The sequence below is a fragment of the Dipodomys spectabilis genome, unplaced genomic scaffold (assembly GCF_019054845.1).
Source record: "Dipodomys spectabilis isolate Male_0828 unplaced genomic scaffold, ASM1905484v1 ptg000188l, whole genome shotgun sequence".
NCBI classification, from domain to species: domain Eukaryota; kingdom Metazoa; phylum Chordata; class Mammalia; order Rodentia; family Heteromyidae; genus Dipodomys; species Dipodomys spectabilis.
The window spans coordinates 4870008-4886112 of record NW_024870865.1 but is presented as its reverse complement, the minus strand read 5'-3'; the positions used below and the strand labels follow the sequence as shown (position 1 = coordinate 4886112).

The 16105-nt window shown below is 47.0% G+C and overlaps 1 protein-coding gene across 1 annotated transcript; it reads right to left on the bottom strand.

The window, feature by feature from the left end:
• Positions 1-163: 163 nt before the first annotated feature.
• Positions 164-9076, bottom strand: CUNH1orf158 (chromosome unknown C1orf158 homolog). The gene is made up of 4 exons (XM_042695652.1): positions 8975-9076; positions 6150-6263; positions 1512-1689; positions 164-321 (listed from the first exon to the last, which is right to left on the bottom strand). The coding sequence occupies exons 1-4, from the start codon at positions 9074-9076 to the stop codon at positions 164-166; spliced, it is 552 nt and encodes a 183-aa protein (XP_042551586.1).
• Between the last annotated feature and the right edge of the window lie 7029 nt (positions 9077-16105).

The window sequence follows — 16105 nt, the reverse complement described above, 5'->3', positions numbered from 1 at the left end:
TTAATTATGGAATAGAAAAGAAAACCTCTTGGTGCCATAAAATACAGATCATGATTCTAAAGGCCCATCCAATAGGCTGGATTTAATAGTCAGGTTGCCACTTGCTGTGTGGCAAGTCCAGTGGTACCAAGGGTCTCCAGCTGGCTCTGGCGGGGGGCTGTCCTCAGGAGTGTGGGATGGGGCGCAGGGGAAGGGGCGGTGCCAGAGCACTTAATGGGGGTTTGGGGTAGGAGGAAGTGTAAGTGCTCTCTTTCATGCCAGTCTGGGGTGAAAGCCACCTCTTCTTCAGGCACTCACACAGTCCATAGTTTGTAGGGGGACCTGCAAGACAAATCAGTAACAAGACAAACTTGGAGTAACACAGGGCTTCAAGGAACATGGCCTAAAGAAGCTGTGATTTGCTTGGGCTCCAGGGCCTACACCTGTAATCCTACATAGGAGGCTGAGAGCTGAGGATTATGGTTCAAAGCCAGCTCAGGCAGAAAAGTCTGTGAGATTTTTATTTTTGTTGTTGTTGTTGGTTGTAGGGCTTGAACTCTGGGCCTGGGTGCTGTCCCTCAGCTCTTCAGCTCAAGGCTAGTGCTCTACCACTTGAGCCACAGCACCACTTCCAGTTTTCTGGTGATTTATTTTCTTATTGGTGATTAGAGTTTCCTGGCCTTTTCTGCCCAGGCTGGCTTTAAACTGCGATCCTCAGATCTCAGCCTCCTTAGTAGCTAGGATTACAGGCGTGAGCCATGGATGCCCAGCTTCTGTGTGATTTTTATCTCACACTAACCAACAGAAATCTGGAAGTGGAGCTGTGGCTCAAGTGGTAGCGTGCCAGCCTCGAGTATAGAAGCTCAGGAACAGTGCGTAAGACCTGAGTTCAAGCCCCAGGACTGGCACAAACCCCCACAAAACCAAAGAAACAAAGAGCAAGGAGCAAAAGCGAGGCCCTGCAGATTATCCTGGCTGGGTCTCAGGGACTGAGTCTGGCGGGGCAGGCAGAGTAGAGGTTCAACGACTAGAAGAGGTTCATGAATACGCCACCTCTACAACACACACCTGCCCCAAACTATTACATCCACTAGTCACAGTCTCTAAGAACATTTCTCGCTGAGCAGGTGCTGGCAGCTCATGTCTATAATCCTAGCGACTCAGCAGACTTAGATCTGAGTCATCTGTCTTCCCCCCGTCATGCCAACTCTTTGAGGGCACGAGTTCATACCACTCCACAGGAGTTTGTGGACCCAGTACCTCAACGAGGAACAGAAATATAGTGGAAGTATTCACTATGGGCAAGGCAGATGGTGGGAGGGAATGTGTTGCTCCGATGCTGCCCAGGTGAGGGCATCCTAGATGATCTCTAGCATCAGTGGGAGAGAGGCAGGGAGCAGCTGGTCTGAGCTGGTCTGGAGCTAGGATCTCTCGTGTGGGGCCTTGTGAATGAGAGCAGTGTATCTCAGGCCTTTGTGCTTGTGAACCCCTTCCAGGACAGCACGGAAGAAAATCCTGATCTATCATATTACCCAGAAGGGGGAAGTCGGATTTCTCCGGCAGCCACAGCAACTTCTGCCTACTCCACGTGCGGACCAAGGGCATGCCTGGGTTGTAGTCCCGCCGATTGTAGTGATCGTCGTAGGAGCTGATGAGGTAGCGGTGTGAGGGCTCCCGGTGGTGGGTGATCAGATGTTTGTACGGAAGCCCCTGCAAGCACAGGTGGTGGTGGACACATTACCCCTCTGAACAAGGCATCCACCTGGCTCCAGGTTCAGTCCGATGGACCACAGGCTTCCATGGCTGACTGGAAGTTCTGAGGAGCCACTGAATTAAAGACACATTGGTTGATCTCACTGCAACATGGCCTGCATTCACAGACAGATGCCAGGTGTCTGCAGTGAGATCCTTGTATGAGAGTCCTCTGGCCTAGGTCAAGTCCAGAATTCCCTAGAAGTAGCTCTAGTGACAAATTAAACTTAAAGTCATAGCCAGGTGCTGGTGGCTCACACCTGTAATCCCGGCTACTGAAGAGGATCATGATTCAAAGCCAGCCCAGGCGGGAAAGTCTGCGAGACTCTTATCACCAATTAACCCAGAAAACCGCAAGTGGGGCTGTGTCTCAAAGTGGTAACGCGCCAGTCTTGAGCAAAACGAGCTCAGAGTCAGTGTCCAGGCCCTGAGTTTAAGCCTCAGGACTGACAAAAAATAAAAATAAAGTAACTAAAAGTTACACCTGTAATCCTAGCTACTCAGGAGGCTGAGATCTGAGGATTGAGGTTTGAAGCTAGACTAGACAGACAAATCTCAGAAAGTCTCATTTCCATTAACCAGCAAAAACTTAGAAGTGCAAGTGTGGCTCAATAGGTAGAGAGTGCCACCCTTGAATGAAAAAGCCAAGTAAGAATGAGAGGCCCTTAGGCTGGGAATGTGGCTTAGTGGTAGAGTGCTTGCCTTGCATGCATGACGTCCTGGGTTCGATTCCTCAGTACTATATACACATGAAAAGCTAGCCTTGTGCAAAAGAAGCTCAGGGACAGTGCCCAGGCCCTGAGTTCAAGCCCCACCCAGGACTGGCAAAAAAAAAAAAGTGAGAGGCCCTAAGTTCAAGCCCCAATACTGGCACAAGAAAAAAAAGACAAGACAATTAAAGTCAGAACACAGCTGAATATAAAGTGTGCCTTGTGATCTGAAATTAAGTTCCTTGATTGGTTTCAAGTTTCATCTGCCCAAGTGCCAATTTCTAAAGCAATTGAAAGACGCTGGATACCAGCCAGACGTGGGTAGCTTGTAGTTCAACTGGTATAATGGTGGGAAGAATCCGAGAAGGCTCAATAAACTGCCTTCGCTGAAGAAGGATTTACAGCTCCCTCAGCTGGGAACGCGGGGAGCCATCTCTTTGGTGAGGAGTTATTTACGGAGAGAAGAAAAGCCATCTTCTCCTTACTCGGGGACCACTGCTTGAGACACTGCTTGTCTTAAGAAAATCCTTCTGGCCTGGAGTGGAAGCCCTGGGGGAGGAGGATGATTTACAGGGACGGATGGTGGGGATTTGCCTGTCTGCCCTCTTGTCTGGAGCAGGCCAGGAGGTCTGTCTGCTTTGGTCTGCAAACGCATTGCACCAGACTTCGATTGCTGGCTCCATAAATAAGTCAGGCCACAATGCCAGAGGGAGAAAAGTGGGGTGAGTGCAGACATGAAGCAGGGTTCCGAAGGCCTGCCTCGCTGGGGCCCCGGGGCGTGTGTGTATCCAATCTGGTTGGTGAGGCCCAGCTTCCCACATAGAGGAAGGCATGGCTGCAGGCCCTGGGGCCACTTTCTAGCTGTTTCTTTAGGTGCTAGGTGTGGCTCCGTTGTCTTGTTTGTGGCCCTGAGATTTTTGTATTGATCAGGGATGACTAGGACAGGTTTCTCAGGAGAAGGGGGCTGGGGGAGGGGAGTTGGTACCATGCATGGCCACACAGCGATGGTGAACGGGGGAGAGTATCACCAGCCCTGGTGGCTCCTGCCTGAAATCCTAGGTACTCATGATCTGAAGTTCATGGCTCCAAGCCAGATAGGTTAGAAAAGTCCATGCTCTAGCAAAGAGGCTGGAGGTGGAGCTGTGGCTCCAGCTTGGAGCAAAAATCTAAGAGAGGCCTTAAGTTCAAGTCCCAGACCCTGTATTTTTAAAAAAAGAAGGGAGGACTGTGAGCAACTTTAGTATTGGGTAGTTTGGATAATTTCAGAGTGCTCAGGGCTACGCGGGTGGTTTCGCGTTGCTCAGTGTCTGACCCTGGCGTAATTGAGGGTAGAGGAAATATATTGGACTAAGTGAGAATTAAATGGTACCATTTGCACTCTTCCTTCAAAATTGTTTCTCTCTCTCTCTCTCTCTCTCTCAATCAGTCTTTTCTGTCCTTGGGCTTGAACTCAGGACCTGTGCATGGTCCCAGAGCTTCTTTTGCTCAAGGCTAGCACTCTACCACTTGAGCCACAGCATCACTTCTGTTTTTTTCTGTTTCTGTGGTACTGAGGAATTGAACCCGGGATTTCATGCATGCTGGCAAGCAGTCTACCACTAAGCTAATTCCCAGCTCCCCCTTCTTTTTTTTTTTTTTTTTGCAAGCACTCTACCATTTGAGCTACAGTTCCACTTTTGGCTTTTCACTGGTTAATTGGAGACATGAATCTCATGAACTTTACTGCCTGGACTATCCTTTTGTTTTTTTGGTCGGTCGTGGGGCCTGAATTCTGGGCCTGGGCGCTGTCCCTCAGCTCTTCAGCTCAAGGCTAGCACTCTATCACTTGAGCCACAGTGCCACTTCTGGCTTTTTCTGCTTATGTGGTGCTGAGGAGTTGAACCCAGGGCCTCACGCATGCAAGGCAAGCGCTCTACCACTGAATCATCTTCCCAGCTGCCCAGGCTATCTTTGAACCTTGAACCTCGATCCTCAGATCTCAGCCTCCTGAGTAGCTGGGATTACAGGTGGAAGCTACAGGCTATTTACTTTCTTTAGGAATTTGCAAACTCCAATATGAGTCTGTACAAAGTCAACACATTCTAGAATAGGAAAAAACTTTTTTTTTTCCCAGTCCTGGGGCTTGAACTCAGGGTCTGGTCAGTCTCCCTGAAACTGTTTGGGCTGAAGGCTAGTGTTGTACTCCTTGTGCCACAGCATTACTTCCAGATTTATCTGAGTAGTTTATTGGAGATCAGAGGCCCACAGACTTTTCTGCACTGGCTGGCTTGGAACGGCAATCCTCAGATCTCAGTCTCCTGAGTAGCTATGATTAAAGGTGTGAGCTGCTGGCACCCAGCTAGAATAGGAAATTAAAAACCTGGTTGGTACACCTTCCCAGGAGAAAAGTTCAGGAAGAGGGTCCTCCCCGAGCAAGGACAACCCTGCTATTCACTCTGTGCCTAAGAGGGGAGAAGAGCCACATGGGGGCCAGAGAGGGAAGGAAATCAAAGATGAGCGGTGGTAATAGTTGAAGCAGCCACAAGGAGGCAGTGCCGCACCTAGGTCCCTGTGTACAAACAGAATCCTTAGGAATGAATGATTGATTGATTGTGTGTGTGTGTGTGTGTGTGTGTGTGTGTGTGTATTTGTCAGATGTGGAGCTTGAACTCAGGGCCTGAGCACTGTCCCTTAGCCCCTTTGTACTCAAGGCTAGTGCTCTACCACTCCAGACACTGCACCACTTCTGTTTTTTGAGTGGTTAATTGGAGATGAGTCTCATGGGGACTTTTCTGCCCAGGGTCGCTTCAAAACACAATCCTCAGATCTCAGCCTCCTGAGTAGCTAGGATTACAGGCATGAGCCACCGGTGTCCAACTGTGTGTGTGTGTGCGTGTGTGTGTGTGTGTGTGTGTGTGTGTGTGTGTGTGTGTGTGTGTGTGTACACGTGCACGTGAGTATCTGTACATGCGTGCTGGGGGCTGGAGGGGCTTCTTAATTTTTTTCAACCTTGGGTCATCGTTTATCATGGGTCCAGAAGTCTTTAAGAAAGGCTATATAATGCTCTATTGTATGAAAACCTGGCTAGGAACTCTTGCTCTTGGGTGTTTGGGGGCTGGGGGCCCCAGATCACTGGTTCTAAACTGTCTTCAGAGCACATTACTGGTCTCAGCTAGCAGCCCCAGAGGTCATTGTGATCTAAGGATGTCAGCAGTAGGAATGCCAGCGTGATCTGAGGGTCAGTGTGGTCCAGATTCCACCAATGCGGTCCTAGGATGCCAGTAGAGAGCTGAAAGCCAGACACAACTCCCCAGAGCAGAAGGCACCAATCATCACTGGCAGGTGATGAAATACCGTCCCCTGGGATGGCCCTTGCTCTGGGCACCGAGCCATGTGATCTCTCAGGTCCCTCTGAGCTCTAAAATGTTCTGATTCTCACATCTCCTCTACCTCACTCCCTACCTCTGTGCCTGTTTTCCAAGTTCAGGCAGGTGTAGCATCACCTGATTGAGACTCCTCTCCCTCCCCCCCCCCCCCCCCCCCCATGATGATGATGGCTGGCAAAAGATGTCACTCAGCATTTTCAACTCTGCCCCAGTGGGGAGCACCTTGGGCTTCCTCTCCCCAGGGCACACCTGACGGGAGCCACACACTGGTGCCAAGGAAGGGGCTGCTTTTCCTGCAGGGGCCAAGCCTGCATGAGCTCGCCCTTGCACACACGTCTCTTACCTCCATTTTTTTCTTCACATACCAGCTGGAGATGTTGTCGGGCCTGTAGTCTAGGAAAGGGGTGTACTCCATTCTGGAAACACTCTGGGGTGTCTGACCAGTGACTTTGCTGAACTGGAAAAGACCACACACATTCTCAGACTCCTGTCCCATCTCCAGTGAGGCCGAGGAAAAGGGGGAACAGCAAGGCGGGAGCCACAGCACAGGAAGGCTGTGGAGCAGGGGCTGAGCGACAGGTGCTGCTGAGTCTATGGATTCGCCCATCACAGGTCCCTCAGGTAAGTGAAATTGTGCAGTATTTGACCTTTTGGGGCTGGGAAGATGGCCTAGTGGTAGAGTGCTTGCCTAGCATGCATGAAGCCCTGGGTTCCATTCCTCAGTACCACATGCACAGAAAAAGCCAGAAGTGGTACTGTGGCTCAAGTGGTAGAGTGCTAGCCTTGAGCAAAAGAAGCTCAGGGACAGTGCCCAGGCCCTGAGTTCAAGCCCAGGACTGGAAAAAAAATGGTCCTTTAGTGTCTGGTTATTTCACATAATGTCTTCAAAAACATTCATCTTGTAGCATATTTCAGAATTCCCTTCCTTTGAAGGGTGGATACCAGCTGGGCACCTGTGGCTCACGCCTGTAATCCTAGCTACTAAGGAGGCTGAGATCTGAGGATCTCAGTTTAAAGCCAGCTCCCACAGGAACATCTGTGAGACTCTTTTTTTTTTGTTGTTGGTCATGGGGCTTGAACTCTGGGCCTGGGCGCTGTCCCTCAGCTCTTCAGCTCAGGGCAAGTGCTCTACCACTTGAGCTACAGCACCACTTCTGGTTTTCTAGTGGTTTATTGGAGATAGGAGTCTCATGGTCTTTCCTGCCCGGGCTGGCTTTGAACCATGATCCTCAGATCTCAGCCTCCTGAGTAACTAGGATTACAGGTGTGAGCCACCGGTGCACAGCAAAGGTTTACTTTTGTTTTTTTTTTTTTTTTTTTTTGGTCAGTCGTAGGGCCTGAACTCTGGGCCTGGGCACTGTCCCTGAGCTCTTCAGCTGAAGGCTAGCACTCTACCACTTGAGCGTCAGCCCCACTTCTGGCTTTTTCTGCTTCTGTGGTACTGAGGAATTGAATCCAGGGCCTCATGCTTGCAAGGCAAGCACTCTACCACTGAGCCACCTTCCCAGCTCCTCGTGAGACTCTTATCTCCAATAAACCAATAGAAAACCAGAAGTGGCACTGTGGCTCAAACAGTAGAGAGCTCGCCTTGAGCTGAAGAGTGCAGGGACAGCACCCAGGCCCAGAGTTCAAGCCCCTGACTGACACAAAAACAAAAAAAAAACAAAAAAACAAGGGGTGGATACTGCCCACCGTATGTGTGTATCATATTTTATCTATTCATCCATCAGTTTGCACCTCCCTGGTTGTGCCTGTCTTTGGGCTGCTGTGAGTATTGTTACTCTGAACATGGACATGGATGTGTTTGAAGTCCAACTTCTGTCAGTTCTGGAGCTTGAACTCTGGGCCTGGGTGCTGTCCCTCAGCTCTTCAGCTCAAGGCTAGCGCTCTACCACTTGCTCCACAGCGCCACTTTCAGTTTTCTGAGTGGTTTTTTTTTTTTGGTTAGAGACCAGAGTCTCATGGACTTTCCTGCCCGGGCTGGCTTTGAACCGTGATCCTCAGATCTCAGCCTCCTGAGTAGCTAGGATGACAGACGTGAGCCACTGACACCTGACTGTCCTTAAGTTTTTGTGTTCAGGGCTAATGCTGTACCTCTTTGAGCCATGGTGCTAGTACTGGTTTTCTGGTGGTTAATTGGAGATAAGAGTCTCACAGATTTTTCTGGCCATGCTGGCTTCAAACTGTGATCCTTAGATTTTACTCTCCTGAGTAGCTAGGATTCCAGGCATGAGCAACTGGCACCATGGAGATATTTCTTTTTTAGAGTATATTTTCAGCCACTGCTTTACCTCTTAGTACTACCAACACCACATTCCCTAACTATTGGTGTGTTTTACCTTGGTGTTAGAAAACATGCTTTCTTGGATTAGGAAAGCCATGTATTTACTGAAATATGGAAAGTTTTTCAGTCATTTTTTTCAAATAATCTCTTTATCTTTTTCTCTCTTCTCTTTCTGTAATTCTCTAAATGTGTATATTAATCTTTGAACCATACTCAACTTCTGGTTTTCTGGTGGTTAATTGGAGATATGAATTTCACAGACTTTCCTTCCGGGGCTGGCTTTGAACTGCTACCCTTGGATCTCAGCCTCCTGAATAGCCAGGATTATAGGTGTGAACTACTGGTGCCTGGCCTTCCAATCACTTTTTTTTTTATTGTAAAGATACTATACAGAAGGTTACAGTTACATGAGTAAGGTAATGAGTACACTTCCTACCTTTCAATCACTTTTGAAGCACAAGGTAACAGTGGGAGCTTACTTGTCCTGTATATAAGGCAGGGATAAGTCATAGGACCAGTGCTAGACACCCGCGGGACATCCTTGGACACCCGTGGCAAGCTTGCCTCAGCAGGTTGCCAAGTCTGGGAAGGTCAAGCAAGGTAGAGGAGGTGTTCTTCAAAGGTATTGGGGACAAGAAGTATCCAATGCCCAGAAATAGTCAACTGAGATACATCTGTAACGACCCTCTTTGTGGTGTTTGCAGTAGGATGGGGACCTTGGTGACGGACTCTAAGACCCCTCTGCAGAGCACAGAGGCCCAGTGGCGCAGTCTTAAGATCCAGCCATCTGCTTCCCTGGACTTGGAAATAGTAATGAACTTTGCCCCTCCCTTGACCCAACAGTCCTTCTCTGAGCCCTGTGTCTACCCTCAGTCCCTCCTCACCTGTCTCCTCTCTTCCACCCAGTTTCCAATGAGCACTTTGGATGAATAGCTCCTCTGGCTCTGAATGAAGAATGGTGGAGGGTTCACCGGGCTCAGAAACATGATGTGCCTGGCTCAGGGGAGGGAGGGATGACGCCGAGTTGCTAAGTTTGGGTTCTCTTAAAAAAAAAAAAAAAAAAAAAGTCTGGAGCTGCTCTTCTTCGGATTGCGAAGAGAATGACACTATTAGCTTCAGGAAGTTAAAAATACAAAAAGACAGCAACACAGTCCCGAGAGCACAAGTTCCCCCTCCAGGGGCAGTGACATAATCTTGGCTTCTCTTCTGTTGACCGTCTCCATGGTGACAGGCACTAGGTAGGCAGACTCTCTGCTGGGGAGCAACTGATCTGACAGAAGAAAAATAAACGAGCCTCCCCACCCCAGTAAATCAGCCAGCGGAGGCAGGAATGAACAGATCCAGTTTCTGTGTTGTCACTCACCCCAAGATGAGTGCAGCCCTTGATATACATAAACCGTTGAGGTAAGGTGAGTTGAATTTTTGTGTGTGAGTGCGTGCTGGTCCTGAGACTTGAACTCAGGGCCTGGGTGCTGTCCCTGAGCTTTTGTGCTCAAGGCTAGTGTTCTACCGCACGAGCCACAGCTCCACTTCCAACTTTTCGTGGTTAACTTGAGATGAGACTCTCATGGACTTGCCTGCTGGGCTGGCTTCAAACCGCAACCCTGAGTTGAGGGTTAAGTTGCTGGGGTTAGAGGTGTGAGCCACTGGTTCCCAGCATGGTAGACTTCTTGATGAAGAGATATTTTTTTTCTTATGGGCATATGCTGATTGACAATGCTAATTAGTAGGCAGAAATTTTATATTTAAACTTTTTTTTTTTTTTGCCAGTCCTGGGGCTTGAACTGGGCTTAGAGCACTGTTCCCTGAGCTTCTTGTGCTCAAGGCTAGTACTCTACCACTTTAAGCCACAGTGTCACTTCTGGCTTTTTCTGTGTGTGTGGTACTGAGGAATCAAACCCAAGGCTTCATGCATGTTAGGCAAGCACTCTACCATCAAGCCACATTCCCAGTCCCTTAAACTTTTATCCAAACATTACTTACTTGATTTCCAGGAAAATAGTTTCCAAGTAGGCATTAATTTTTGTCCTTCTATCTTCCTGTATCTTTCCTCCTACAATCCATTCTATAAACAATTATACTGCCCTCCTACCACTTCCCTCTTTCTTTCTCTCTTCTTTTTTCTTTCTTTTTGCTGGCCCTGGGGCTTGAACTCAGAGCCTGGGTTCTGCTGTCATTTAGATTTTTCACTTAAGGCTGATGTTTTACCACTTGAGCCTCAGCTTGGTTTCCAGCTTTTTGCTTGGTTTCCAGCTTTTTGCTGGTTAATTGGAGATGAGTCTCAGGGACTTCCTGCTTGTGCTGACTTTGAACTGTGATCTTCAGATCTCAACCTCCTGAGTAGTTAGAATCACAGGCATGACTCAACAATGTCTGGCTTCTTTTACCTTCTTTTCATTTTTCTCTTTATTTGTTCCTTCTTTCTCTCTTGCTTTTTCCTTTCCTCTCCCCTTCTCTCTCCCACCCTTACCCTCCCACATAGGTTTTGAATCTAGGGCTTCACATTTGCTAGGTGAAATTTTGCTTATGGCATAAAATGGTACTATCTTCTCTAGAAGATTATTATTATTACTATTACTACTACTACTACTACTATTATTATTTGTCCATCATGGGGCCTGAACTCTAGGCCTGGGTACTGTCCCTCAGCTCTTCATCTCAGGGCTAGCGCTCTACCACTTGAGCCATAGCACCACTTCCAGCCTTTTCTGTTTATGTGGTGCTGAGGAATCGAACCCAGGGCCTCATGTATGCAAGGCAAGTACTCTACCACTGAGCCACCTTCCCAGATTCATCTAGAATATTATTATAACTAGCTTTTCCAAAGTTCCAGTAGGAACTACTACTACTAATAATACAGAGAACTACAGGCTGGGAAGGTGGCTCAGTTGTAGAGCACTTGCCTTGCATACATGAGGCCCTGGGTTCGATTCCTCAGCACCACATAAGCAAAAAGAAAAAACCCGGAAGTGGCACTGTGCCTCAAGTGGTAGAGCGCTAGCCTTGAGCTGAAGAGCTGAGGGAGAGCGCCCAGGCCCAGAGTTCAGGCCCCACGACTGGACTCCCCCCGCCCCTGCAAAAATACAGAGAACTAATAAAAAACTAATACTATTAATACAGAGAAGCTGCATTTGGAGACTCCTTAGTTGAAAGCTGGTATCTGCATAGTGGGCCGTTGTCTCAAAGACTAGTAGCCCAGGACAGAGCTTACACAAAGTTTTTGAGGACAAAAACCACATGCTTGGTGTGGAGACAAAGGCTTAACAAAAGCAGACCTTATATGGGCATACTCAGGTACAAGCTCAGGTACCAGCAGAACTTTGCCATATGCCTCAACTTTCCATATGGGGTATATTTAGAGGCTAATCAGAGGCAGGTGATTTAAGCCATTTGAGGAGGTAATCAAGACAGAAAAGAGCATTTTTTTTAATGCAAAACTTTCATAAGGCTATGACATCTGCATTTCTCTGAAGCAGAGTTTTCTTAGCTTGAGCTAGGCATCTGCATTCAACCAATGGCCTCTCTGGCTGCTAAGTTTTCAGCACTGGGTGGAGCCCTCCCTCTACCCAGCAAGAGGCACCAGGATGTCTGTAAGAAGTTACTTAGACTCAGCCTCCTCACTTCATCACAAGTAATTAAGAGACTTTAGCTTAATTCAGGGCTTGAAATTTTTAGTCATTACTTAATCAGAACACAGCATGCTCAGACCTGTGACAGACTTTCCCAGAAAAGTCTCAAATTCTTCCTGCAGTAGAAAGGCTTTGCAGAAAAGATTTTTATTCTATTATGCAATGAATAATTCTCTTCTGTCTAGAATGTCTAGAAACATTTACTTTGTTTTGGTGCCAATCTTGGGGCTCGAATTCAGGGCCTGAGTGCTGTCCCTGAGGTTTATTTATTTATTTATAATTTCCTTTTTTTTGGGGGGGGGGTCTAGTCGTGGGGCCTGAGCTCTGGGCCTGGGCGCTGTCCCTTAGCTCTTCAGCTCAAGGCTAGCGCTCTACCACTTGAGCCACAGTGCCACTTCTGGCTTTTTTTCTTTTTGCTTATGTGGTGCTAAGGAATCGAACCCAGGGCCTCAGGCATGCAAGACAAGCACTCTACCACTGAGCTACCTTCCCAGCCCTATAATTTCCTTTGAAGCTAGCATTCTACTTCTTCAGCCACAGCTCCACTTTTGGCTTTTTGATGATTAACTAGAGATAAGAGACTCACAGGCTTTGCTGAACAGGCTGTTTTTGAACTGGGATTCTCAGATCTCAGTCTCGTGAATAGCTAGGATTACAGGTATGAGCCACCAGTATACTGCTCAAAACAATTCTTTTTTGCCAGTCCTGGAGCTTGAACTCAGGGCATGGGCACTGTCCTTGAGCATCTTTTTTTGGGGGGGGGTTCCGGTCGTGGGGCCTGAACTCTAGGCCTGGGCACTGTCCCTCAGCTCTTCAGCTCAAGGCTAGTGCTCTACCACTTGAACCATAGCGCCACTTCTGGCTTTTTGTGGAGCTTATGTGGAGCTGAGGAATCGGACCCAGGGCCTCATGCATGCAAGGCAAGTGCTCTACCACTGAGCCACCTTCCCAGCCCCCTGAGCATCTTTTGCTCAAGGCTAGCACTCTACCACTTGAGCCACAGCACTATTTCTAGCTTTTCTTGTTTCTGTGGTACTAAGGAATTGAACCCAGGGCTTCATCCATGCTAGGCAAGCACTAAGCCCACATTTCCAGCCCTCAAGACAGTTCTTAAGGACAAAAATCAGTTTAGGGCTGTTGCAGCAGTGATTAAATGGTTGACAGGACCTACTTGGCTTCAGATTCCATTGCACCATGACCAAGTTTCCTGGCCAATTCAAATATCAGGAAGTCCATGAGATGATACGTTAATCGGATATTCTTTGGCAAGTAGCTAATAGAATGTTTATCCTATATAAGAGGTCAATAGATGTTTCATGTTTCTGTTGCTTGTGTACCTAAATCAAGTGTATTGTAGCAACAAAGTTCAGTCAAGTACTTAAGTCCTTTTGCTGTAATTTAAGAATACATTTGGGAAGCTAGGGTAAAAAAATCCCAAGGAGAATGAGTAGATTATCTTTTTTTTTATTGTGAAAATATTGTACAGAGGGGTTACAATTACATGTCAAGCATTGTAGCTTCCTCCTTTGTTTCCCCTTCCCATCCCTTCCCATCCTTCTCCCCGCCCCCCTGCCCAATCCTCCCTGCTCTCCCCCTCCCCCCCACCAAGGTTATAAAGTTTGCTTTCAACATAACGACTTGTGCATCTCATTGTTGCAATGGGTCCACCTGTATCCCTATTTAAACGATTTGTTTTTCCCCTTCCCCTCCACAAATTATACCGACATCAAATACAGTGAAATCAGGGGTTATACCGTGGGGGAGGGACATACAAAGCAACAAAGAAATAATCTTATAAATGCATTAGAAACAATCGCATGAAAGAAAAAAAACATTTGAATACATATCTTAGGGTTCATTTCCCTAACATCACCTTATCTGAGCTTTTCTGCTTGACTCAGACATATACTAGATAGTGCAAATAATGGAAACCATGGGACCTATGTTTCTTTGGGCCTGGCTTACTTCACTTAATATAGTTTTTTCCAAGTCTTTCCATTTCCTAACAAATGGGGCAATATCATTCTTTCTGATGGAGGCATAGAATTCCATTGTGTATATATACCACATTTTCTTGATCCATTCATCTACTGAGGGCATCTGGATTGGCTCCATATCTTAGCTATAGTAAATAGTGTTGCAATAAACATAGTTGTGCTGGTAGCTTTAGTGTGGTCTTGTTTGTAAACTTTTGGGTAAATGCCCAAAAGTGGGAGCTCTATGTGGAGTCTTTTGAGGAACCTCCATATTACTTTCCAAAGTGGTTGAACAAGTTCACACTCCCACCAACAATGCAGTAAGGTCTTCTGTCCACATCCCCTCCAGCATCTGTTGTTTTTAGAGTTCGTGATTATAGCTATTCTAACTGGGGTGAGGTGGAATCTCAATGTTGTTTTGATTTGCATTTCTTTTATGGCTAGGGAGGTTGAGCATTTCTTCATGTGTCTAATGGCTGTCCTTCTTTCCTCTTCAGAGAAGTTTCTCTTTAAGTCTTTTGTAGATTATCTTTAAATAGAGGTTCTTATCAGTGAAAATAACCTGATAATCCTATCAAGGACTGTCATCTCAGTGATAACCAGCCCCCCTCTAATTGAATGAATACACTGTATCCAACTACAACTTGTTTACTTATTTATGGGCAGTACTGGAGTTTGAACTCAGGGTCTTATGCTTGTATTTTATTTTTAGTGAAAGTGATAGGAATATCTTTCTAAGATGAGAGTAATGATGGTTAGAAAAATTGAAGAAAAAGGAAAGAAATAGGCTAGACACACTCTTCCACAGGTGAGGACTGTTTATTGAGATATATCAGTGAGGGGCACAGCTTTCCTGTGGGCTTGGAGACTGTGCAAAGAGCTGGGAAAGGAGTTTGGGTTTTATGAAGACTGAGCAAGGAAGCTGAGGTTAATGTAAAAGCCATTAGGGAGGCAGGGGCTTTCAGTTGGGCCCAGGATGGAATGTTTACAGCCAGGCCTAGGTAGATTGCCCGGCAGGTGTCAGGCAGTCTATGCATATCTTTGGTGAATTGCCTGACATCTGTATGCACCTGGGAAGACGGGGTGGGGGTCAATCCTTCATAGTCCATCTTTGGATACATAGAATGGGCCAAGAGGGAAGAGGCAAGTCCTCCATAAAGGGTCTTGGAATACATAAAAAGATTAGGCCAAGTGGAGAGCAACATGCAGTTGTGAGAACAAAGCAGATTCACATCATTTGAAACCTGAAGAAGTATAAAAAGTCGAGGGACATCGTGGTCTTTTCTAGCTACTTCCTTGCAGAAATGGGGGCATCGAAGTCACTGGGGCTGGGGTGTTCAGGTTCCAGGTCTGTGCTGGGCAGGGCAGGGTGGTGTAGGCAAAGCCTCTGGTTGCCTGCAATATAGAATGGCCTTGAAGTGCTCCCATGTAGTATCCTGAGTGAGGGCTGTTATCCTATTAAAGAGAAACTTCAAAAAGCTGAGATCAGGCAAAAGTCTGACACAGTGGCAGGACTGGTTGATATGGATAGCACAGGAAAACACACCTGGGCACAAGCCAGAAAATTTCCATTTGGAGCATAATCCCAGTTGTGGCCCATTAAGGGAAAGAGGAATTTCCATATAACTGGACTATAGACATCTGGACTATATAGTATGGATGGAAAATTAAAATAGCAAGTAACACTGGGTGGCAGTGACTCGCTACTCAGGAGGCTGAGATCTGAGGATCGTGGTTCAAAGCCCCTGGGCAAGAAGATCCACGAGACTCATCTCCAATTAACCACCAGAAAAAAAATACTGGAAGTGGGACTGTGGCTCAAGTGGTAGAACACTTGCCTTGAGCTGAAGAGCTCAGGGACAGTGCCCAGGCCCAGAGTTCAAGCTCCACGACTGAAAGAAAGAAAGAAAGGAAGAAAAGAGCGAGCAGATAGCAAGAATGTAAGTTCCTGTCCAGTTAGAAGTAGACAGAGAGGGACATTAGATGGGCATTCTTATGAACTATTTTCTCATGATCTCCCATCTCTGTTTCGTTTTGAAAGGGAAGGCACAAAGTGACTTCATTTAGGATCTGAAACCATCCCTTCTTATCTGCCTGTGGATGGACTCTGTCCCAGGGGTCTAGATGCTTGTTGTTTGGATGGCTTGTCCCAGTTGGCTTCTCTTTCGTCAGTCTCAGGATTTGAACTCAAGGCCTGGGTACTGTTCCTGAGCATTTCTGTTCAAGACTAGCACTGTACCACTTTGAGCCACAGCACCACCTTCAGAATTCTGCCACAGCACTTTTTTTTGCTGGTTATTTTGAATTTTGCTGGTTATTGAGAGATCAGTCTCAGGATTTGAACTCAAGGCCTGGGTACTGTTCCTGAGCATTTCTGTTCAAGACTAGCACTGTACCACTTTGAGCCACA

Bases quoted from the DNA above. Each gene is read 5' to 3' on its own strand.
- CUNH1orf158 (XM_042695652.1), bottom strand. From the start codon at position 9,076: ATGTTTCTGAGCCCGGTGAACCCTCCACCATTCTTCATTCAGAGCCAG. The intron at 6,264-8,974 runs GTGAGGAGGGAC...GGTCTTTTCCAG, and splicing joins GGGTGGAAGAGAGGAGACAG to TTCAGCAAAGTCACTGGTCA. The intron at 1,690-6,149 runs GTAAGAGACGTG...CTGTGCTTGCAG, and splicing joins ATGTGAAGAAAAAAATGGAG to GGGCTTCCGTACAAACATCT.